At 55.5% G+C, this 22253-nt stretch overlaps 1 protein-coding gene and 1 pseudogene across 4 annotated transcripts; both read right to left on the bottom strand.

Moving 5' to 3' along the window:
• Nucleotides 1-20747, bottom strand: FTCD (formimidoyltransferase cyclodeaminase). Of its 4 annotated transcripts, XM_045036479.1 has the most exons (15): nt 20445-20724; nt 19863-19972; nt 19504-19687; nt 18555-18683; nt 16333-16421; nt 16034-16213; nt 14717-14854; nt 14330-14461; nt 8496-8557; nt 7913-8042; nt 7658-7819; nt 3998-4041; nt 3656-3794; nt 2352-2447; nt 1085-1381 (listed from the first exon to the last, which is right to left on the bottom strand). In XM_045036479.1, the coding sequence occupies exons 3-15, from the start codon at nt 19517-19519 to the stop codon at nt 1295-1297; spliced, it is 1404 nt and encodes a 467-aa protein (XP_044892414.1). In that variant the 5' UTR covers nt 19520-19687; nt 19863-19972; nt 20445-20724; the 3' UTR covers nt 1085-1294. The 4 variants fall into 4 exon arrangements, with proteins under 4 accessions (XP_023094365.2, XP_044892414.1, XP_011284017.2 ...); XM_023238597.2 differs by lacking the exon at nt 19863-19972 and having other exon boundaries at nt 1-1361; nt 20445-20747; XM_011285715.4 differs by lacking the exon at nt 19863-19972 and having other exon boundaries at nt 20445-20719.
• Nucleotides 17584-18547, bottom strand: LOC109503253 (annotated as a pseudogene).
• Nucleotides 20748-22253: the final 1506 nt, after the last annotated feature.

Genomic DNA, 22253 nt, shown 5'->3' with positions numbered 1-22253 from the left:
TTGAGAATCTATGTTCACGCTTTACTAGATGCTACGTGGGCACGAAACACAGAAGCAGTGAACCCTGAAGAGGGCGTGGGGGGCTGGCAGGGACGGGGTAACGAGGCTTCACGCAACCTCTGCGTCGCTTCGGTTTTTGAGCGTGTAACACGTTGCGTCTTTTGAAAGATGAAACTAGGAAAAGCTCAGCCTGCAGCTGGGGATGGCGTGGCCTCCTGTGGCAGAGCCCACCCTCGCCCAGTCAAGGCTCGGAGCCCCCAGGGTGGCATCCCGCTGGGGAACGCAGCCACCTGCGCCGAGCCTCACCAGCACCCCTCACCGGGGCCGCTGCACACCTGCTGTCTTCCTCTACCTGGAGCTCCCACCCAGAGCCCCTCGCACCCCCCTCAGTCACCGCTGTCATCCCTGGCCCGGCAACACCTGAATCTGGGGCTGCCTGCCAGGCGGGAGGGTCTCATGGGCCCAGTCTGCGCTCCTACAGAAGCCCTGGGGAACCTCCACGACACCCCTCCCTAGATCCTGCAGGGGGACGCAACAAAAGGTAGAGGGGCTGTGGGCTGGGAGATGGGGGAACTGCCCTCCTGGGACCCCCGGGTCTGATGGTTTGTCCCTTCCCAGCCAGGTCAGGGGAACTCATCACCTGCCCCACGAATTCCCGGCATGCTGTTCCTTTTTCTCCTCACCCGCCCCAGCATCTGGACCTGGCCACCCCCACAGCACCAGATGCCGGCCACACCCCCTCCCTGAGATGTGATGGAGGGGCCCTACTATCTGGGGCACTTCTGTCCCGTGCATGACCCCAGGGCCACCTAGCCCAGGTACCCTTCAGTGACCCCCGGGTGCTCCCAGCGACCTGTGGCTCAGGCCCCAGTGGCATCTCACACCCATCCATGGAATCCTGGAACCAGTGTGTCACCTCATGCTGTGCCCACACTTCCTCTGACCACCTGCCCCCATGTGCACTCGTCATGAGCCCCCCATCTCCGCCCACGTAGCTTGACCTTTCCCTTCTTCCCCCAAACACACTCCCAGCCCCAAACACACTCCCAGCCCCAAACACACTCCAGCCCCAAACACACTACACTATTGGTATGCCGTGACTTTACTAGAAGCCACAAGAGATGGCGGGAGGTGGTTCTGCCACCCCAAACAGAGCCCTGGCCCCACCCAGCCCACCCTGGGCCCCACAGGGGTGGTGACTGGAGGCTGTCCTGTGCTGTCGGGCGAGGCTGGACCCTTCTGGGAAGGGGGAGGGGCACTGAGGGGTGCAGAGCCCACGAGGTCTCCAGCGTCCTCACTCCTGCCGGGCCTCCAAGCGGTCCAGCACCAGCGCTGCCTGGGTCTTGGCTTCCTGCAGGAGGCTGGAGATGTGCTGGCGGGTCTGCCAGACAAAGGCCAGGTGTCACCCTGCACCCGCAGCCCGTCCCCGCCGGCCCACAGTCCCTGCCACCTCTCTGTGCCCTCTGGCCATGCTCCCTGGCCCGTCCTCTCTGGGGTGGTCCCGAGCCCCCCACCTGGGGAACCCCAATTCCTCTCATGTCTCTCTTGAGATGTAAGGACTGCCGGGCCCAGGCCCCCCACCCTCCTGTTTTTCCCACTTTAGCCACCACTGCAGAGGGTAAGGCTGTGTCCCCGCGCCCATCCTTCAGTCCACAGCCACGTGGGCACGTGGTGGACAGCGACTTCCCTCAGAGGCCAAGCTCAGCCCCTGAAAAGGCCTTTGTCCCGAACTGGAAGGTCACTTTTTAAAGATTATTGCAAAATCACAGAGACAGACGAGTGGTGTCAGGGGCTATGGGCTGAGGAAAAGGGGTCTTACAATGGGGGGGGCCTCCCTTTGGAGTGATGAGAATGTTCTGGAACTTGATAGAGGTGGTGGTCACACATGTGCAGAATGCGCTGAGTTGCACACTTTAAAATGGTGAACAGTATATTCCTCAAATTGACCTCAACAGCGATCACAACGAAATTTTCAGAGGCTGAAGCTAAGATCGCATCGTAGGTTGGTGACCGTTCTTTGAGATCGCGTGCGCCAGTGCTATGGTGCCGACCGTGGGAACCCCAGCCTTGGCGGCCCCACCAGGCAGGTGAGTGTGGAAGGCGGCTCAGGATGGCCCCATAGAGGGCATGGGGGCTCCCACCGAGCAGCCCCCCAGCCCCCCCCCGCCAGCTGATGAGGCCTGGCCACCTGCCACCACAGAAACCCCAGAGAGGACAACGGCCACCACAGGAGGCCAGAGGAACATCTCCACAGGTGGACACTTCCCCCAGGCCTGCATCTTGGAACCACAGCCCTGAGGGCGACCTCCAGGTCCCGCCACGGGGCCCAGCCCCCACGCCCTCCCGCTCACCTGCTCCTTAAACGCGCTGTCGGTGACATCCTTCAGGTTGATGAGCACGTTGAAATATGCCCCAAACACACCTGTCTCCAGGGCTTTGGCCGCCACCTGCAACAGGCGCCAGGCATGGGGCCGGCGGTCCGTGACCCCGCAGATGGCAGGCCCGCTCTACCCACTCCGCTACACGGGGCCACGACTGGGGGCTCTCACGCCCCATCAGTAAAGATGGCAAACTGAGCGCCCCGGGGGTCCCCATGAGACACAGGGTTGGCCTGTCTGAGGAGGCTATGGGGCTCCACGCACAGCAGGGGGGGCTCTGGCCTGGCCCCTCCAGAAACAGATGACAACCACAGCCGGAGAGGAGAAAATGAGGTCCCCCCGGCGCCTGGGTGGCTCAGTCGGTTAAGCATCCGACTTCGGCTCAGGTCACGATCTCACGGTTCGTGAGTTCGAGCCCTGCATCGGGCTCTGTGCTGACAGCTCGGGGCCTGGAGCCCGCTTCTGATTCTGCGTCTCCCTCCCCTCAGCTCCTCCCCTGCTCACACTCTGTCTCTCTCTCAAAATAAATAAAGATTTAAAAAATTTTTCTAAAAAGAAAGAAAATGAGGCCCCCTCGGGTCTGAGCAAGGCGTGGCCTGCTGGCCTGCCAGCTTCAGGCTCTGACTATGGCCGGCGCTCCTGAGTCCCATCCCTGCTTCCCACCTGCCAGCCACCAGGGGAGAGCAGGTCAGAGCACGGCCTGGGGATGAATCCAGAACCCAGAACCACTGAGCCACTTGGCCCAGATGGCATATGGCTGCCCCCAAGGGGAGGAAGAGAGGCTTCTCCAAGGCCCCAGGACCACCGAAAACAGGTGTCTCTCTTGTAGAGACCCCACACACTGGAGCTCAGGACAGACTGTGGAAATCACAGAGCCCATTCTGATGCTCCCACACCTTGAGCCTTCCACGCACCGGCAGGGCACAGGGTGACCTGTGCACATCTGCGAGGGGGCTTAGGCATTTTCCAGAATAGCAGCCGTGAGAAGGAGGGAAGGGGAGAGGATGAGGCAGGGTAGGAGATGGGGTCCCCAGGACGGTCTGTGGGCTATGGTCAGGGGTGGACTCTGGAGATACATTAGACTTTCAGCCCCTCTGCCACGCAGGCTTAAATAAAATCCTTACTTCCCACTTTTAAAACAGGACGAACCAATGTGCTCTGCGGGCTAAGACCAGCCAGGACCCCATGGGAAGTGCTCCTGCCCGGGGCCTGGCTCAGTAAGTACCCAATGACCCTCCCCGCTGCTCCCCTACAATGGGAGGCTGAGTCCCAAGCACCTGCAGGTCGGACCGGCAGGCCAGGTTTCCACACTGTGCCAACTCCTGCAGCGCGGGCCACAGCGAGGCCACCTTCTCTGCTAGAGCCAGGGGCACGGCCACCGCCTGCCTCAGCCCCTCCTGCAGGGCAGCCGCACGCCTAAAACCAAGGGGGTCCATGGTGAGAGCCCAGGGGCCGCCCGGACCCCACCCACAGCGCCCCGCCAGCACACAGAACCAGGGTGGGGCCAACAGGGAAGTCATTCCCCAATCACAACACAGCCCCAGCGGGTGGATTAAATGTCTCCGAGATCAAGGCACCTGGGTGTTCATGGCCCGGGGCGGCACTGCCCCACGACTCACCTGTCCCTGTCCTCAGGTGTGTCCTTGGGCAGCTTCGTTGCCTCCTGCCAGAACAGAACACACAAGCGAGTGGGGTGAGCAGTGGCCGTAGCCTGGGGCCACACGGAGAGTCTGGGCAGGTCAAGGGGTAGTGTCCACACCAGCACCCCCAGGGCTGGCATTTCTGCGGGCATGGATGCACTGGGAGCACTTCTGCCAGGTTCCAGGCACTCAGGGATTGGGGACGCCCTCAGGGACCAGGTGTCCCCTCACACAGCATGGACTCCAGTCACTGCTTGTGCGTTAACACAGGCAACTGGCAGCACCTGGGGGGTTCAGTAGGTTAAGCGTCCAACTTCAGCTCAGGTCATGATCTCGTGGTTCTTGGGTTCAAGTCCCGCATCGGGCTCTGTGCTGACAGGTCAGAGCCTGGAGCCTGCTTCGAATTCTGTGTCTCCCTCTCTCTCTGCCCCTCCCCTGCTGGCGCTCTGTCTCTGTCTCTCAAAAATAAATAAACATTAAAAAATTAAAAATAAATTTAAAAAAAAACACAGGCAACTGTACCACTCGAGTCTAGACCTCACGGGTGTGTCCCCCACCGGTACTGGCTCGGGCCCTCCTCCGGGACTGGCCACGCTCACCCTATGCCGGTGACTACGTCAGCTCCCCATCTGTGCACCCCCGTCTGCCCAGGCTTCTCCCTCACACACCGAAATCCCACCCTGCCCACTGCAAGGGCCCAGGGCCTGAGGGCCTTGCCAGGTGGGGAATGTGCCTGTTGAAGATGTGGATAAATCTCCACCCAAAAGTCGATGCTTGTGTCAGCAGGCCTGATGGCAAGTGAGCCCTGGCCCCGCCCAGAACCCACCGAGTCACCGCCCCAGCGTCTCCTGAGTCTCCCGGGGCTGCCTCCCCCCAGTCTCCACAGCAGTCCTCACACACGTGGGGCACTGACCCCGGCTGTCACCGTGAGGCCGCCAGGCTGGGTGCTCTGAGTCTCCACTGGGCCAGTTGGGGCTGATGTCAATGAAGCCTGTCCTTCACGCGGTCACATCTGTGTCCAGGCGAGGACGCCACCCACTTGGAGTTAGGCTTACTGTGAACTTTGTTTAACCCCACCTGAAAATTACTTGCGCATTTGGCACAAGACAAGAATGTCCCTTTTTTTTTTTCCAGAACTCCACCTGCTTCCAGGGAGCGTGGCACACTGCTCTCGCTCTCGCGCGTGTGACTTCCGACGGTGCGCTCTCTAAATCACACACCCTTGCTGATTATCTTTCTTTTCTTCCCTGCCTTCTTTTTAGATTTTCATTTTTCTACCTCTCTCCCGTTGTTTTCTATTCATTCACCTTATTTCTAATCGCTGGTGGTTAGCCCTAAATGTTTGTATCTATATTTAAACTGATGCTTCTCCCTAACCGCCTCTCGGAGCACGGGAGTCTGGGAAGAACCAGGAAGAAGCCCAGCAAGCACGGCCAGGAGGCCCTGTGAACCGCGACAGGAAAGAACAAACGGCAGACTCCAAGCTCAGGGAGGAAAACCCAGGCAGCCTACAAAGCTCCCGGGCAGGAAGCAGCACGAGCACCGCCGGAAGCAAACGGCCAGCGGCAAACCACAGAGCGAGTCCCAAGTGTGCAAGAAGGTCCTAGCCAGCGGGAAAGTGCCTTTCCTCTCCAGAAGGGACACAACACCGCCGTGAGAAATACAAGAAACGCTCCTTGCCACACACATTGAGCAGCACACGCCAGGGCCGCTCCAGGAGACAAACCACGGGGTGACTACAAGTCCGACGGCGGGGGTCCCGGGGAGGAGCCCTCAGACCCCTCAGGCAGAGCCCCATCCGTGCAGCCCCGCAAGGGCCACTTGGCAGCGTCCTTCAATGAAGCGCGCCCACCTTGGGCAGCAAGTCCTTCTGCGAATCATTCCCACAGGCTGCCCACCGCCCCCAGTGACGGACGCCAGAGGCGTCCACAGCAACCGCCCGGGTGCCGACTAAAGGGCCTAAATCCCCCAGTGGGGCTGGCCAACCGCGCTGTGACCCAGACGTCTGCAGGATACAGACAGTCCCCAGCTTACAAGGGTTCGGCTTAGGATTTTCGACTGTAAGCGGTGCCAAAGGATGTGCGTTCAGTAAACACGGTGCCTGGAGTTTCCACACGCCGTGTCACCCCGGGGCTGGGCGGCCACGCGGTCCCCGCACACCGACGACCGTTCTGGGCCCACACGGTCTGCCTGTCACTTCGGTACGGTATTCGGTCAACTACTCGAGACGTCCACCCTCCTTGTAAAACAGGCTGTGGGCCAGGCGGCTGTGCCCGTCCGCAGGCTAACGGAAGCGTTCTGAGCACGTGTGAGGCAGACCAGCTAAGTGTGATGTGCGTAAGTTACATGCAACAAATGCATTTTCGCCTTACGCTGTTTCCAATCTATGATGGGCTTTTGGATGTGACCCCCTGGTAAGTTGGGGAAGATCTGTGCTGGCAGCGAGGGGTGTGGTCTCTATGCGCCAGTATAGAAAGATCTGACAGAACACCAAGTTAGAAATGCAAGAGGCGAACTAAGAACACGTATGATGCCATTTGTGTAAGAAAGGAGAGAAAAAGAAAAGCTGCATCTACGAGAATATAGATAACCATCCCAGGACACATGCTCTAGAACTTGCACCTGTTTAGGGCGTGTGGGCAGGGGGAGGCAGGGCATCGGGTCTTCTCATCTGCTACTCTCCTGCCCTTGTGAATTCTGAACCCCCTGAAGCTTTTACCTACTTTCAAAAGCAAACAAATGGAATTTAAACATAAAAACACAAATGGGAAAAGGAGATCTGTCTCTACACCTCCCTCCCAGAGGACATGAACTTGAGTTCCAGATGGTGACTTACTTAGATGAGACTCTGATTCTTCCCTGTCTGCATACAGCCTTCACTCTGGGGGTGCACGGCGTGCCCTGGAGGTCACCAGCGGTCATCAGAGTGCGGGCCCGCCTGCTCCCCAGACTGCCCTTCACCCCAGCTCTGTCCGCGAGGTGGCTCTGGGGCGGCTGGCAGCTGCGAGCTCATGCCTCTCCCGGGGCCTTCCACCAGGAACTGCTCTCAGACACAGACGCACGGCCAGGCTTTGGTCCTGGACTCCTCTGTCCTCTGCCCCGGGTTCTGAGCCCCTTCTCTGTCGCCCACCACCCGGCACACCAGCTGCCTCTTGCCCGTGAGCGAGCGGGTTCTGAGGTTCTGATCTGACCCGCCAGCTCTCCCTGTGGTTCTCTCTCTACCTTGTGGCTGAAACGTCTTCTCCAGTCTCTCTCGGACCATCGGTCACCGGCTCTTCCAGGATTTTCACTGCCCACCCTCCCTGTTTGACGCCTTCCTGCAGCGTCTGCGGGTCTGGGTGCCAACCCGACTGTAGGACTCAGGGGCAGCTTGGGGGCAGGTGCTGAGCCTGGACTGAACTTCCCACCCCACCCCACCGCCGCCGTGGATGTGAGCGTGGGGTCATGCCTGCGCCAAACCCTCAGAGCCCCTGAAGCAGCCTTTCACGCTCAAGGCAGGGGCTCCAACCTCCCCTGGTGCCCAGACACCCAAGCCTGCAACAGCCCCTCCCCCTCCTGCAAGTTCTCTGTGACCCCGCAGGAGCTTTCTCTCCCCAGCGCGCCCCCCATCATGAGCTGACCCCCTCTCTGAGCACTCACCAGGTAGGCCTGGAAGGCCCGGGCGTCCGCGTCCACCAGCGCGGTCAGCTCAGCAGAGGCCGCGTGGAAGGGCGGGATCAGGCGCCGCATGGTGGCATCCAGGTGTTCAAACTGGCGCCGCCCGTAGGTCATCAGGCCAGCCATGGAGGCCAGCGCGGCACCCTAGGCGAGGCATGAGCCACGCGTGAGACTCGGGACCCCAGGCCAGGCGCCCCGGGCCCTGTCCTCGTCCCTCGCCCCTTGCCTCGCACTCACCATGGCTGCACTGGCCGCTGCCACCGAGCCACCCCCCGGGGCCGCCGAGCGGGCGCCCACCTCACGGACGAAGGCACACAGAGACTTGCTCACCAGGCTCTGCTCAGGCCCACTGTTGGGGACCAAGTACCTGTGGGGAAGGGTCGGCTCAGCAAAGCTCAGAGAGGGGAGGGAAGAGCTAGGGGCAGGAACAGGGGATGTGTCCTCCATCACGCAGGGCCAGGGATGGGGGATGGGGCTTTCGGGGACAGGGGAATGGAAGACAGGATCCAGGGTCACTACTGCCAAGCTGTGAGGGCAGGGCTGGCTCAGACCCTGATCCCTGACCCCAGGCCCCTCCCACACACCCCCTCACCAACACAGGGGAGGGGACACAGTCCCAGTTTGCAGAGTGGCCATGCCCACGCAGAAGCCCTTGTGAGGACACAGTGGGACCCTGTTGGGACCTCACTGTGTCCCCTCAACCAGCCTCCGGCCTCATGGCTGGCACAGGCACCCTGGCATTTGCCGATGGATGAGTGGCCAAGTGGAAGGCTCTGGAAGGACTGAGGCAGGTGTCTGCAGGGGTGAGGGCTGTGCTCACTCGATGATCCTCTCCTTGGGGTTGAAAGGGGATAGAGAGTCCAGGCCCAGCCGGTTCACCACCTGGAAAAAGGGCTGGTGATGAGGACCCACCTCAGCCCCCCACACATGAGGCAGGCTACTGAATAATGGGGTCCCACCTGAGTCCGCGATGGCATCCTTGCTCCCATCTGCCTCTGTGGCGGGGGCCAGGCAGAGCTGGCTGCATGCCCGCGTGCCAGGAGCTGGCTTACCACGGGCTCCTGGGAGAGCCCCCAGCCCAGAGCAGGGCCCACAGACCTCCTGACACACCCGCCCACACTTCTTATCCCACAGGGAAACTGAGGCTCAGAGAGAGGAAGCCCCTCATTCTAAGCCACATGCGTCCCACAGAAAACACCACACGTGAGCCCGTCACTGAAAGGGGCCAACAAAACTGTCCCTTTGGGAAAGATTTTAATTCTTTGGGTGTCACACACGGTGTCCTCACAACTTTTAAAGCCCAGGAGCTTCCTGACTCACCTACACATAAGACTTGTTTTGTGAGGAAAAATAGATTTTACCTGAATTCAAAATAAAATTGGAATAATCTCCATTTAAGATCAGAATTCTTTTCACCAAAAAATATTCAAAAGACTTTATGGTGTATATGCCAGTGGCACATCCCGGTGCGTTCTTGAGCCAATGAGGCTGACACTTTCTACAAAACTTTCTTTGTTTTTTATCTTTTTTTTTTTTAATATGAAATTTATTGTCAAATTGGTTTCCATACAACACCCAGTGCTCATCTCAACAGATGCCCTCCTCAGTACCCATCACCCACCCTCCCCTCCCTCCCACCCCCCATCAACCCTCAGTTTGTTCTCAGTTTTTAAGGGTCTCTTATGTTTTGGCTCCCTCCCTCTCTAACCTTTTTTTTTCCTTCCCCTCCCCCATGGACTTCTGTTAAGTTTCTCAGGATCCACATAAGAATGAAAACATATGGTATCTGTCTTTCTCTGTATGACTTATTTCACTTAGCATAACACTCTCCAGTTCCATCCATGTTGCTACGAAAGGCCATATTTCTTTCTCATTGCCACGTAGTATTCCATTGTGTATATAAACCACAACTTCTTTATCCATTTGTCAGTTGATGGACATATAGGCTCTTTCCATAATTTGGCTATTGTCGAAAGTGCTGCTATAAACACTGGGGTACGGGGCACCTGGGTGGCGCAGTCGGTTAAGCCTCCGACTTCAGCCAGGTCACGATCTCGCAGTCCGTGAGTTCGAGCCCCGCGTCGGGCTCTGGGCTGACGGCTCGGAGCCTGGAGCCTGTTTCCGATTCTGTGTCTCCCTCTCTCTCTCTGCCCCTCCCCCGTTCGTGCTCTGTCTCTCTCTGTCCCAAAAATAAATAAAAACATTGGGAAAAAAAAATTAAAAAAAAAAAAAAACCACTGGGGTACAAGTGCCCCTATGCATCAGCACTCCTGTATCCTTTGGCAAAACTTTCCACAAAACTAGAAAGTGAGAAATGCTTGAGAGAAACAAGCTAGCAAGGGGCGGGGGGGAGGTCTCCCCGAGGACATGGAAATGGGTAAGAGGGACTCGAGGGGCATCTGGAGGGGTCAGTTGGCTGAGCGTCCAACTTCGGCTCACGTCATGATCTCTCAGCTCGTGAGTTCAAGCCCCGCATTGGGCTCTGTGCTGTCAGAGTGGAGGCTGCTTTGGAGCCTCCGTCTCCCTCTCTCTCTGCCCAACCCCCATTAGCAATAGCCACCCCCCCTTAAAATAAATAAACACTAAAAAAAGAAGGAGTGCCTCTTGGGAGCCCGCCAGACAGTCCTCAACAAGCAACAAGGCAAAGCTCTCCTGGCACACAAGACCTCAGAAAGACAAACAGAACTTTAAAAAGGAATTCACATGCCTGGCTAAGTGGGCAGAAAGTAAAGGAGCTCATTCAAGGCCAGAGATGACCAGAAAGGGAACCAGGCAGGCCTGCTGGCCCTGAAGCTGGGTGCCCCAGGGACATCTGAGAGCCTCTAGAAGCCGCTCATGAGCAAGGCAGGCGTCAAGTCCTGAGGAGTGGGGATCAGACTGGAGGCCCCTGAAAGGGGACATCTCCAGGGAGGAGCAGGGTTGGGGAGAAGTCCACTGAGGATGTCATCGGGATACTTTTCACACTCTGCCTTCCCTCTGGGGATGCAGGAAGATACCTTCATGGGAATTCTAACCACAGGCCTCCCTGGTGGGGATGTGGGCGATGGTTTTCAAAGAACTCTCTACATGTGGGGTCCCAAAGCTCCAAGCAAAAGGCTGAATCTGGGGGGCCCTGTGTGATCATGTCCCCAAGAACTTATGTAGGCAAATCCGGACTTTAACCCAGGTGTCCAAGAATTACCACAGATAAAGTTGCAAAGAACATGCACTCGTGATCAAAAATCACAAAACACACAAAGCAAGTCACTGTGAGAAAGTCCGCTGATATGGCAATGTGCAAATCAGACCTTCAAAGACTGCAGATATTAGAGCTTTCAGATAAAGAATAAAAAATAATGTGTTAAAAGATACAGGAGAGCATCGAACACATTGATAAGGAATAAATAAATGTGGGAGAGGTGAAAGCATTTTCTTACAGAAAAAGGGTAAAATTAGAAAACCATTACTGGCTGCTAAAACCTATGGCTGGAATTTTAAGAGGAACAGGGTACTTACATATCCTTAAAGTACGTCCCACAGCGCGCTCACCACAAAAGGAAAAACGGAAACATTGCACCGGATAACGGCACCTTGACCCCAGGACCCCAGGCCACAGGGAGATGATGGGCGCCTGACCTGGCACTCTGAGGACAGCACATCACATCTGCACTGCTCCCGCCGCCAGCATACAGCCACGGCAGTCATGAGACGTGGTACGAAACAGCTCCCTGTACTTTCAAAGTATGTTAAGGTCAATGAAGGGCAAGAGCACAAGGAACGGTTCTGGATTAAAGGCAATAAATGACTGTCATCCGGATTGCTCCGTGCGTGGGAGCAGAAAGCACTGTAATAGGAATGACGGGGACATCGGTGTCGTGCAATGATGGTCTGCAGACTAGATACTACAATTGTATTAACGTTCAATTCCTGATTTTCCTCATTGTACTGAGGTTGTATCAGAGAACGTCCTTGTTCTTAAGAAATGAAACCTGAAAACATTCTAGGTAAAATAGTACAGTCTTTAACCTACTCTCGGGTGGTCCAAAAAAACACAACACGACTATATGTGAATACAGAGAGAGAATAATAAAGCAAAGAGGGCAGATGCGAAATACTGGTGAAGTTGGAGTATGTAAGGGAGGTCCTTGTGTCGTTCCCACATCTTTCCTGTGAGCAGGGAATTATAGCGACATAAAAATACACAAAATTTGTGACAGACCTGGCCATAAACTGTATCAGTACCTTAGAGGCTAGGTTCGAGAAAACCACAGTGAACACAAAGGGAAAGAAGTAGAAATAAAGTCAAGAAAAGACAGAAATATGCCACTGCAATGTGACTGGCATCCTGAAAGTAAAAGAACAAAATAGCAGGATCAAAAGTATAACAGAGGAAAATATTCCTAAAACTAAGCAAGAATGGAATCTGTAAATCACAAGGAACATTAATCCAGAGAAGAAAATGATGTAGAATAATTGACAAAGATGTGTATGGCTTACTGAACTTTGAGGACAGAGAAGGCGTTCTGCAGGCATCACGGACAAAAACACGTCCCTGGAGATCGGGGAGATAACCAGGCAGTCTGAGACCTCCCCACGGGACATGTAATTCCAGAAGATTGTAAAGATAGGTTTGCAATATTCTCAGGGAAAACAAGTGACTTGGGATTTTGGCTTTCCAACTGTCTTGCAAGAAAAAAATTCACAGAAAGACATTGTCAAGCATGCCAGATCCCACAAGGAAAAGCACCATGAGTCTTGGTTTACAAAATCTGCTTGTGAGGGGTCAGGGACGGGGGGAAATCTCCTTGATTGTGAGATCCAGGCAACAAACAACAAACAGATAGGTAAGAAGAGAGATGACCTCATCTATGAATAGAGTGAAGGTCAAATATCTGTGGCTATTTAATACATGTGGACCAGTTACAGAAGGTACATGTTATAGATTTGACAATGTAAAAATAGCAACATAACAATTTAGAGCACAGATGACCAGTTGCACAAGTGCACTGATATTCTTGTCTTTCTTCACCAAACAAACATCAACAAACACTGTCTAACATTGATAAAGAGAGAAAGGATTAAGCATATTATTTAAACTTAATAATTTAACAACCTAGAACTAATAAATGAATTCAACAAGGAAGCAGGGTACAAAGTCAGCAAAGAAAAGTCAGTTGCATTTCTATACACTAACAATGAGCGATCTTAAAAAGAAATTTCAAAAACAATTCCATTTACAATAGCATCAAAAAGAATAAAATAAGTAGGAATTAATTAACTTAAACAAGGAGGTAAAGCACTTGTACAAAAAAACTACAAAACATTGCCAGAAGATATTAAAGAAAGCATAAATAAATGGAAAGCCCCTGTTCATGGATGGGAACACTTCCTATTGTTAAGATGCCCGCACTCCCCAAAGCAATGCACAGAATCAGTGCAGTCCTTATCAGAACCCTAATGGTGTTTTTTGCAGACACAAAAAAACCCATCCTGGGTTATGATGGCTGCATAACATTATGATGTACTTAATATCACCAACTGTATACTTAAAGATGGTTAAGATGCCAATTGTACGTTACGAGTACTTTACTACAAAAGAAAAAGTTGAGGGGCGCCTGGGTGGCTCCTTCAGTTAAGCGTCTGATTCTTCATTTCGGCTCAGGTCATGATCTCACAGTTCGTGAGTTCAAGTCTCGAGTCGGACCCTGTGCTGACAGCGTGGAGCCTGCTTGAGATTATCTCTCCCTCTCTCTCAAAATAAATAAATAAACTTAAAAAAGAGAAAAGAAAAATTGAAAAAAGTTTAACCACCAGAAGAACTCCCACCTCCCACTAAAAACTACTATAACTCAAAAAATTCAGGAAACAGAGAAGAAAGAAAAGATGTGACTAGAAGCTAAGTAATTTTATTTTCTCACCTCCATAGCAGGCTGTCAGTGTAGTGATAGAAACTGACAAATCAAATTATATATTTGAAAATTTGGATAACATTTTTAAACCGATAAATCAAAAACAGAAGTATATTAAGTTGTAAAGGTAATCACCAGAATACCTAAAAAATAGACCCTTCCATAAAACTGGAAGGAACCACATCCAACACTCCCACATGCCTGAAAATGGGACAAGAGTCCAGACATATTTGCTGAATCAGGAAATGCAAAGGGATAAACTCAACTACGAAAAGACAAAGACTTTCAGAGTGTGTCAGAGCACTCGTGCTCATTGTGGAGAATTTCAAGTAAAGGTATCACTTGGGACAATGGCACCAGCTTCTAAATAACCTGGTGATGTTCGTGGGTGCATCCCGGAGTGCTGTGGGCACAGGGCTGACGCGGAAGTGAGGGCTCCCACCTTCGCCAGAGCGAGGTGCCCCCAGGACAGACACCAGAAGGGGCGGGGGGGAAGTGATGTGCATCCTCTCTGAGGAATTTTTACAAGACTGAATGTCTTCTCGGTCACAAAGAAAACTTCTGCAGTTTCTTTTCCCCAAAATGATAACAGCATGATCTCATCTAAGCCCAGACACTAAAACAGCAGAAGAGGAGGAGCGGGGCCCTGCCTCGCAGACAGGGCTCCAGGCCCAGGTGCAGGTGCTTCTAGCACCCAGGCCTGCTCTGAGAGCATCAAGCTCGCTCCCATCCCCCCACCAGCCCCTCGCTCGGGAGCGCAGCCCACCAGCCTGATGCGGTGCTCCTCCTCCAGGATGAAGAGATTCTCCTTCTTGCAGTAGAAGGCAGCGGCATCCAGAAGGGCCTTCAGAGGCACCAAGCCCACCAGCTGTGAGCCCACCACCGGAAGGCTCAGCTCCTGCAGAGGTCCAGCAGGGTCAACGCTCAGAGGAGCCAGACTCGAGATGTCCCGGGACCTGCCCCGCTCAGCTGGAGGGACGTCACCCCAGCCACCAGGGGACGCTCACCCCGCTCACCTGGAGGGGCTCTCGTGGCCAGCAGGGGATGCCCGCTCTGCTCACCTGGAGAGACTTCACCCCAGCCAGCGGAGGACACCTGACCCACTCACCTAGAGGGGCCCCCACGGCCAGCAGGGGACACGCGTCCTGCTCACCTGGGCCTCTCTGCAGGTCTCCTCATAGACCGTGTGCAGTGCTGTGACCTCAAAGTCCAGGAGGTTTGTGGACACTTGGGCCAGGTTCTTCTCATCCAAGTACCAGCCAATGCCCTGAACCTTTTTCAGGCGTCCTGGCTACAAAGAAAAGACTTTCCCAGCACAGGCCCTGCCTGTCCTCCTCTGGAACCTGCGCTGAAAGCCCCTTGTACCTGCACTCCCTGCTGGTTAGAGGGCTCCCTCCCTCCACTGATACCATGGCTTACAAACTGTGTAGTGTGGACTGTGTGTGAGGACTGTGTGGGGAAGACTGTGTGCTGAGAACTGTGTGGTGAGAACTCTGTGGTGAGTACTGTGTGGGGAGGACCGTATGGTGTGGACTGTGTGGTGTGGACCGTGTGGTGAGAACTGTGTGGTGTGGACCGTGTGGTGACAACTGTGTTTGAGGTCCCTACCACGTGCTGGGGACCTGCCTGGGGTCACCCCCACCCAACCCCTAACTCCTGTGTTTAGTCCCTTCCTGCCATCCCACCTTCACCCCAGAGACTGGCTCTCTGCTCCTCACTTCTGGGGGTGGCTCAGTCCACCTAAGAAGGACCTTTGACCTCTGAACTCAGCAGGAGCAGAAAGAAGGATTTGGGGTTTGCTGTGTGTGTTGTGCTTCCGTACTGCGTCTGCGGGCTGGGAAGCTGGGCTCCTGGGGCCTCAGCTGTCTGGCGGGACCCAGGTCTCTGGAGGCTGGGGGCTGACAAGCAAGCAGGATGTCATCCTCCACCTCCTTCACCAAGGGTCGCTGTGTCTGTGTATCCAACTCACACTTTCTGCTAGATCAAAGCTCAAACTAGGAGACAGTTGCTGTGGCAGACATTGTGGGTCAGGACACCTGGGACACCTGGAGGTATGCGGGGACACCTGAAATTACCTGGCGCACCTGGGGGTAGCTGGGGCACCTGCAGGACCTGGGAGTACCTATGGATCTTGAAGGCATGTGGGGGTACCTGGGAGTACCTGGGACACCTAGAGGCCTGTGGGGGCACCTGGGGCTCAGAAGCGTCTCTTCTCCTACTAGAAATGCTGCAATATTTTAACAATAGCTATACCCCTGACTGATTCCATGGAAATGTCTTTTAAGGCAAGTGTTCCCCAACTTCAAACACTGGAACCTCCGCCTGCCCCGTCCCACTTGTTGGGGACACCAAGGCTGGGCTCTCAGCAGGTCCATGCCACAGCATCACCCTACCCTGGCTCTCTCCCAGGAGCCCCTCAGGATTCCCCGGGGACGGTGCTGGGCCTCTGTGGGGACAGCAGGCTGCTCACCTTGTCCTTCCCGCGCCCTTGCTCCCGGAGGTTGAGGGCGATGCGGTGGGCCTGCTCCTTGGTGCTGAGCAGGTTGATGTTGAATGCAATGAGGAACTTCCGTGCCCCTGTGACAGTGGCTCCCCAGCTGGGGACGAAGGAGCTGGGACCGAAATCAGGCACCCACTCGGCCTGCTTGAGCTGTGGGAAGACTCTGCCTAGGCTGCGGTGTCCCCCACGGGAGAGGCGCCCCGCCAGGGTCGAGGAAGGGGAAGGAGGAGGGGAATCATCCCTGCCCACCCTGGAGAGGAGACACGCACCTTCTCAGGGAGGGCCTCATACTCCCCGGCCCGGATGGCTGGCAGGGTCCGACGACTGGCTGTCTGTGCCGCCTCCCCATAGAGGTACACTGTGAGGGAGACTGGCTGGTCAGACTCCCAGCCAGGGGCAGCCCAGAACCCCCACTTCCAGAGGAGAAATGAGGTGGGCCGCTCCTGCCAGCCTCAGCCCGGAAGACCAACCTCCCTCGGTTCCCCTCTCTTTGTGCCTGATGGGTGTGAGTGCTCAGTGATGGACACTCAGTTTGGGCCAAGACCCCTCCCCTGCTGCTCCCCACTGCACAGATGTCCCCCCAAAAAAACCATCACAGAGATTATAAGAGAAGTAGATGTGCGGGATGGATGTTCACGTTTCTTTCTAAAATGTATTTTCATTGTACCATAAATATGATCACAAAGTAAGAATCATAAGGAAAGGAAAACAAAAGTCACCACAAACTCCCAAGATCCACACCACAACTGTGACAGCATGGAGCGCACTGGCCCATATCTGCATGGGGTTGGATTTGGGGCCCTGCGCTCCCGCGTCCATCTGCCCATTGGACATGGTCTGCAGACCTGTGCTGGGCCTGCACTCTGTTTCCGACTCATCTACACTTGTTCTAGGTTAATTTCTTGTTTTGTTTTGTTTTTCCTCTAGAGTTCTATTTCTATTCTTGTATTCAGAATAACCGTATCCATTACCTCCTGTGTTTTACTTCAACTGCACTATACTTGGAATGTAGGTGTACCTGGAAAAGTCAGAGTACGTCAAAGCGACAAGAGTTTTGAAAATTACAATTAATGTTTCAGAAGAAATCCACCCAGGTTTGCATGTTCTTCATCTTTACATTAAAAGGAGGAAAAAAGCCGGGATTCTTGGGTGGCTCAGTCAGTTGAGCGTCTGACTTCAGCTCAGGTCATGCTCTCACTGTTTGTGAGTTTCAGCCCTGCGTCAGGCTGTGCACTGACAGCGTGGAGACTGCTTGGGATTCTCTCTTCCTCTCTCTCTGCCCCTCCCCTGCTTGCTGTCTCTCTCTCTCTCTCTCTCTCTCTCTCTCTCTCTCTCTCTCTCTCAAAATAAATACATAAATAAACTTAAAAAAAGATGGAAAAAAGCCATCCTAGCCATGCTTCACAATTTTTTAATTTTAATGTTTATTTATTTTTGAGAGAGAGACACAGAGAGAGCACAAGGAGGTGAGGAGCACAGACAGAGAGGGAGACACAGAATCTGAACCAGGCTCCAGGCTCTGCGCTGTCAGCGCAGAGCCCGATACAGGGCTGGAACCCACGAGCTGTGAGATCATGACCTGAGCTGATGTTGGATGCTCAACCCACTGAGCCACCCAGGCGCCCCAGCCATGCTTCACATTTAATCAGATTCTTCTATATCAATGCATAAAAGGTTTGGAACAAGTCGTTCTTGACAAGAAATAGTTCATATTAGAAAAAATTAGAATAAGAGCCTAACGTTCAATTTCCTAGGTTCAGAATGTCTGAGAAAGCATTTTCAACTACAAAAGTTTATTTAACAAAAAAGTTCAATATGAAAATGCGCGATCTGATTTTTACATTGTAGGAAAACAGGTGCCATAGAGAGGGGGTGTGTGGAAGCCGCTGGTTTCTTCCCTTGAGCACACCCACTGTTTATGCTCGTTCCAAGGCTCCTAACACGATGACATGACTTTCTGGAATTACCGCCATTCTAATGTCGTTCTGTCGCCCACTAGTTGCCATCTCCACACATTCATCTATCACAAGATTCATAAAGGGATCAACCCCCCACAGTTTCCTTGGGAGTGTCTGCCACCGTTTAATTTCAATAATAATTTCTTGTCCATAAATTTTTCCAGCCCGGTGGGGGGAGCTTTGCTCATGGCATCTACTTGGTGAGCTCAGACATGCCACTCAAAGACTTGGGTGAGTTCCCCAAAGTGAGATGATTCTATTAGCAAGCCCGGACTGGACTTCACAAACAGCTAAGCAGTGTCCGCTGCCAGGCACCACGTGAGGGCCACTGGCTCCCTGACCCCGGGTGCACTTGGTCATGGTTTCTATTTGTGTTTATCTCGTTATGGAAGAAGCAGGACATTTCCCTGTAGGTCAGTTTGCAGATTTTTTTGTGTTAAACTGCATTTTTAAGGAGCTAAGAGCAGAGAACCATGATGGTACTGAAGTGCAGTGAGGGACCAGCAGGGGGAACCCCAGACATGGGCACTCACCCGGCACACCCAGTTCCTCCGCCAGTCGCTGGCCAAAGGCCTGGGCACAGAGCACACACTCATCCATGGTGACGCCCCTCACCGGAATGAAGGGGCACACGTCCAGGGCTCCCATCCGAGGGTGCTCCCCTGCAGAGAGACGGGGGCTGAGGAAGGGGAGGCCAGGGGTGGGTGGCTCCTGGACCCCGCACTTTCTGCCCCCAACCTGCCCTCCATCCACACACCCAGCTGGTCACACTGCCCACGGGGAAGCAGCATCTTTGTGTAAACCCCTCCCTCTCCTAAAAGCCACAAATGTCACTGCCCGGGGCTGCCAGGCTGAACATTCAAGTCCTGCCTGGCTGGTCTTGCCGCCCAGCCCTCCCTGCCACCCCCCGGCCCTGGGCAGCTAGCAGAGCGTCCTTTTCAAAACCAGAACCCCCACTGTGGGTCAGACAAGCTGTGGTCAGCAGCCCCCCAAGATGATGAGCCCCCTCACCCGCCACGTTCCCCCACCCCCCCTCAGGGAGCTCCTGGCTTTGAGATAAGCTTTCTAACTTTACCAGTTGGGATCACTTGTGGATTCCCTTCAAGTGGGGCCTCACCTCCCCCCACTGTGAGTGGCCAGAGACCCTGCCCTTTTGACCAGCTCCCTGTGTCCACCAACCTTTGACCCTGCCTGCCACAGTAAATGTGTTTGCTTTTGCAGGCTGTTGACAGGCCGGTTTCCTAGTCTTTGCCTCCCTGCCCCCCAAGGCCCCTAGGCCTGAACAGAATGCCACAGTCTCACTGCCACTCATGCACAGGGAACCCCCAAAACATGGGTGGAGGTGCCACGGACCCTTGCCCGGCACAACACTTTCTGTGTCCCGGGGTTCCCCCAAGGGTAAGCTCACAGGCCATTCGGCCCCTATGCCCTGAGCCAAACCCTGTGGGTGAGGACAGACAGCCTGGTGCTCTGGCCCCTCACCTTTGTGCTGGCTCATGTCGATGAGCCGGAAGGCAGCCCGCGCAGCATTGAGGGCCCCCTCCACCACGTCCTTGGGTTGCCCTACAAAGGTGTAGACGGTGCGGTTGGTGGAGGGGCCCGCGTCCACATCTAGCAGCACACAGCCCGGGGTCTGCACCACGGCTCGGGAGATGGCGTCAATCACCTGGGGATGAAAGTCCGACACTGTGCCTCGGTTTCCCCACTTGGAAGAGGGAACAGGAGCTTCAGAGGTGGGCATGCCTTTCCTGCCACCCCAACCACCACCCAAACATGGGCCTAAGGAGCTGGTGCCGAGCATTTGGGAATTCCTCAAAGAGTACAAGCCCAGAGAGGCCTACCACCGAGCTATGGTTGCCAAGAAGGGGGCAACAGGCGGCACCCTCCAAGAGAAACCGAGGCAGGAGTCAGAATCCGGATGGAGGGCTTGCTGGGGCTCCCAGAAGGTGACCTATAGGCCAAGGTCACAGAGGTCAGGGCCCTAGCTTCCCCAAGCAGCCCCTAGCAGGAGCATTTGCACTAGGGGAGGGCCATGAATGGCCCAGAACCTTCTGAGGCAGCAGGACAGCCCAGTGGTTGGGAGCAGGGGCTCAGGGCCTAAATTGTTCCGTGGCCCTCAGTGGCCTGCACCAACTCTCTGTGCCTCAGTTTCCTCGTGGCTGACATGGGGATAATGTCAGAGCCCACCTGATAAGGTTTGGAGACCTTCCAACTTCCCTGTGACGCAGACCCAGGTCCAGGACCCCTGCCTGACTGCCCATCCCACAGTCTCCTCCTCACCCGTCAGCCACTTCTCAGTCCCAGTGCTCATGGGACCCATCCCTGTGGGGCTGACAAGAAGTGGTTCTGTTTCGGGAACCAAGCACACCCCTTTCTCCTTGCCCCGGGCCACTTGCTTAGCACCCCCACCCCCGGCACCTCACCTCCTGCTTGTTCCCCTCGGAGAAGTTGGGAACACATTCCACCAGCTGGGACATGGTCTGGGCCTCGATCCCGGTACTCCTCTCACAGGGCAGACCGAGGGAAGGAGGGACGGTGCTCTGCAGTGCCTGGCGGGGCCTTTATCCACCTGGCGGGGCCCTCCCATGGGGGCCGGGCTGCTTATTAACCACAGGCTGTGGTCCCTGTGCAAACGCAGAGCGGCTGGGAAGGGAGCAGGACCCCTGTGAGCCAGACAATGGAAGGGGAGGGATCCCCATACCCAGCCAAGAGCAGGACCTCAGCAGGGGTGGGGAGTAAATCCTCTCCAGGTAGCGGACTCAGGCCAGTCCAGGCTCCAATCCCAGCTTGCCCCGGCGCTCCTGAGGACTGTCTGTGTGGTCCTCCGTGTGAGCCTCCATGCGACCCTCCACGTGGCCCTCCAGGGGACCCTCCATTTGATCCTCTAAGCGACCTTTTGCGTGACCCTCCATGTGGCCCCCCAGGTGACCCTTCACGCGACCCTCCATGTGGCCCTCCAGGTGACCTACTGAGCCCCGATTTCTTCATGTCAACTCGTGAGCCTCAGGCAGCAAGCAGATGAGAGGGATCGTGTGTGAGACGCCACCAGTGGACGAGGCTCTTGGTGGAGGGCAGCTCAGCCTGGCCAGGCAGGAGAAGGGCAGGGAGAGATCGAGTGTGTGCACATGTGTGGATGCCCTTGGGGAGCAAGTGCTCACGACGAAGTTCCGGCTCTCCCAGCCGCTGGCTGCTGTCCCCCGAGGCCAGAGGCTCCCCACAAAGAAGTGATGTGCTCAGGCCAGCAGCCCAGGGCCCTGCACCCAGAGGGCCCAGCTGGAGTCGGTGCCGTCTTGAATGGGGTGGGCACTTCCAGTCTGCAAAGCCACCTCTCGTGGCCACTCCAGCAGTGTACAGATACCTCAAACCTGAGGTTCACCTCTGCCCCGCCTCTCAGGGCACTCTCAATCCCCCTGCAGGGACCCCCCAAAGGCAGACCATACCCCATCTGCATTCTTCCCGGGCACAGGCACCCACACAGCCGTGGCAGTGCAGGGTAGCCACAGGGCCCAGGTGAGGAGATGCCCAGATCTTGTGGATCCCCAGCTGTGTGGGCTTCGGGACCCCACCCCTCCAGCATCAGCCCTGGAGCAGCCAGGCGAGCCCAGAGACCCCGGAGGCTGGGGGCGGGCCAGGCCATCTCCAGCCACGACTCCCCCGTGTGGACGCAGACGATGGCTGCTCCACTCCCGGGTCCAGCACGGTCACAGGGGAGCCCCAGCAGCACCCGGCAGACAGCAAAGACCCAATAGAAACATTCCTCCGAACCCGGCTCCCAACGCCAAGGCTCACCCAGAGAGAGCCTGCATCCCAGAAGTGCCCACCACCAGTCCCTCCTCCAACAGCCCAGGTGCCAGACCTGTGTGTGCCCTGCAGAGACCCCCAAAGTCAGAGAGTCCCTCAGCTGGGGGTCGGCGTCCCGCGGCTGGAAGGGGAGGATGGCGTCAGTTGTGGACTGAATTGTGCCCACCCCCAAAATCATAGGTAGAAGCCCCGACTCCCCAGCACCTCAGAATTAGCTGTATTTGGAGACAGGGTCTTGAACGACGTAATAAAGCTAAAATTATGTCTGTCATAGGATGACCCTAATCCCCTCTGACCGCTGTCCTGAAGAGGAAATCAGGACACAGACATGCAACGGGACAAGCATGTGAGGACCCAGGGAGAAGGCTGCACCCACACGGCCAGGAAAGGCCTCAGGAGGGACCAGCCCTGCCACCACCTGGACCTCAGGT

This window comes from Felis catus, chromosome C2 (assembly GCF_018350175.1).
Source record: "Felis catus isolate Fca126 chromosome C2, F.catus_Fca126_mat1.0, whole genome shotgun sequence".
In the NCBI taxonomy this organism is placed as follows: Eukaryota; Metazoa; Chordata; class Mammalia; order Carnivora; family Felidae; genus Felis; species Felis catus.
Note: the sequence above shows the minus strand (reverse complement) of the source record. Positions and strands in the feature narration are given on the sequence as shown.

What these genes read in the sequence shown, in the direction of transcription:
- FTCD (XM_023238597.2), bottom strand. Translation starts at nt 20,498, where the DNA reads ATGTCCCAGCTGGTGGAATGTGTTCCCAACTTCTCCGAGGGGAACAAG. An exon ending in ACACCTGAGGACAGGGACAG is followed by an intron (nt 3,795 to 3,997) that starts GTGAGTCGTGGG and finishes CCTTGGTTTTAG; the next exon opens with GCGTGCGGCTGCCCTGCAGG. An exon ending in CCTGCCGGTCCGACCTGCAG is followed by an intron (nt 2,448 to 3,655) that starts GTGCTTGGGACT and finishes CGCCTGTTGCAG; the next exon opens with GTGGCGGCCAAAGCCCTGGA.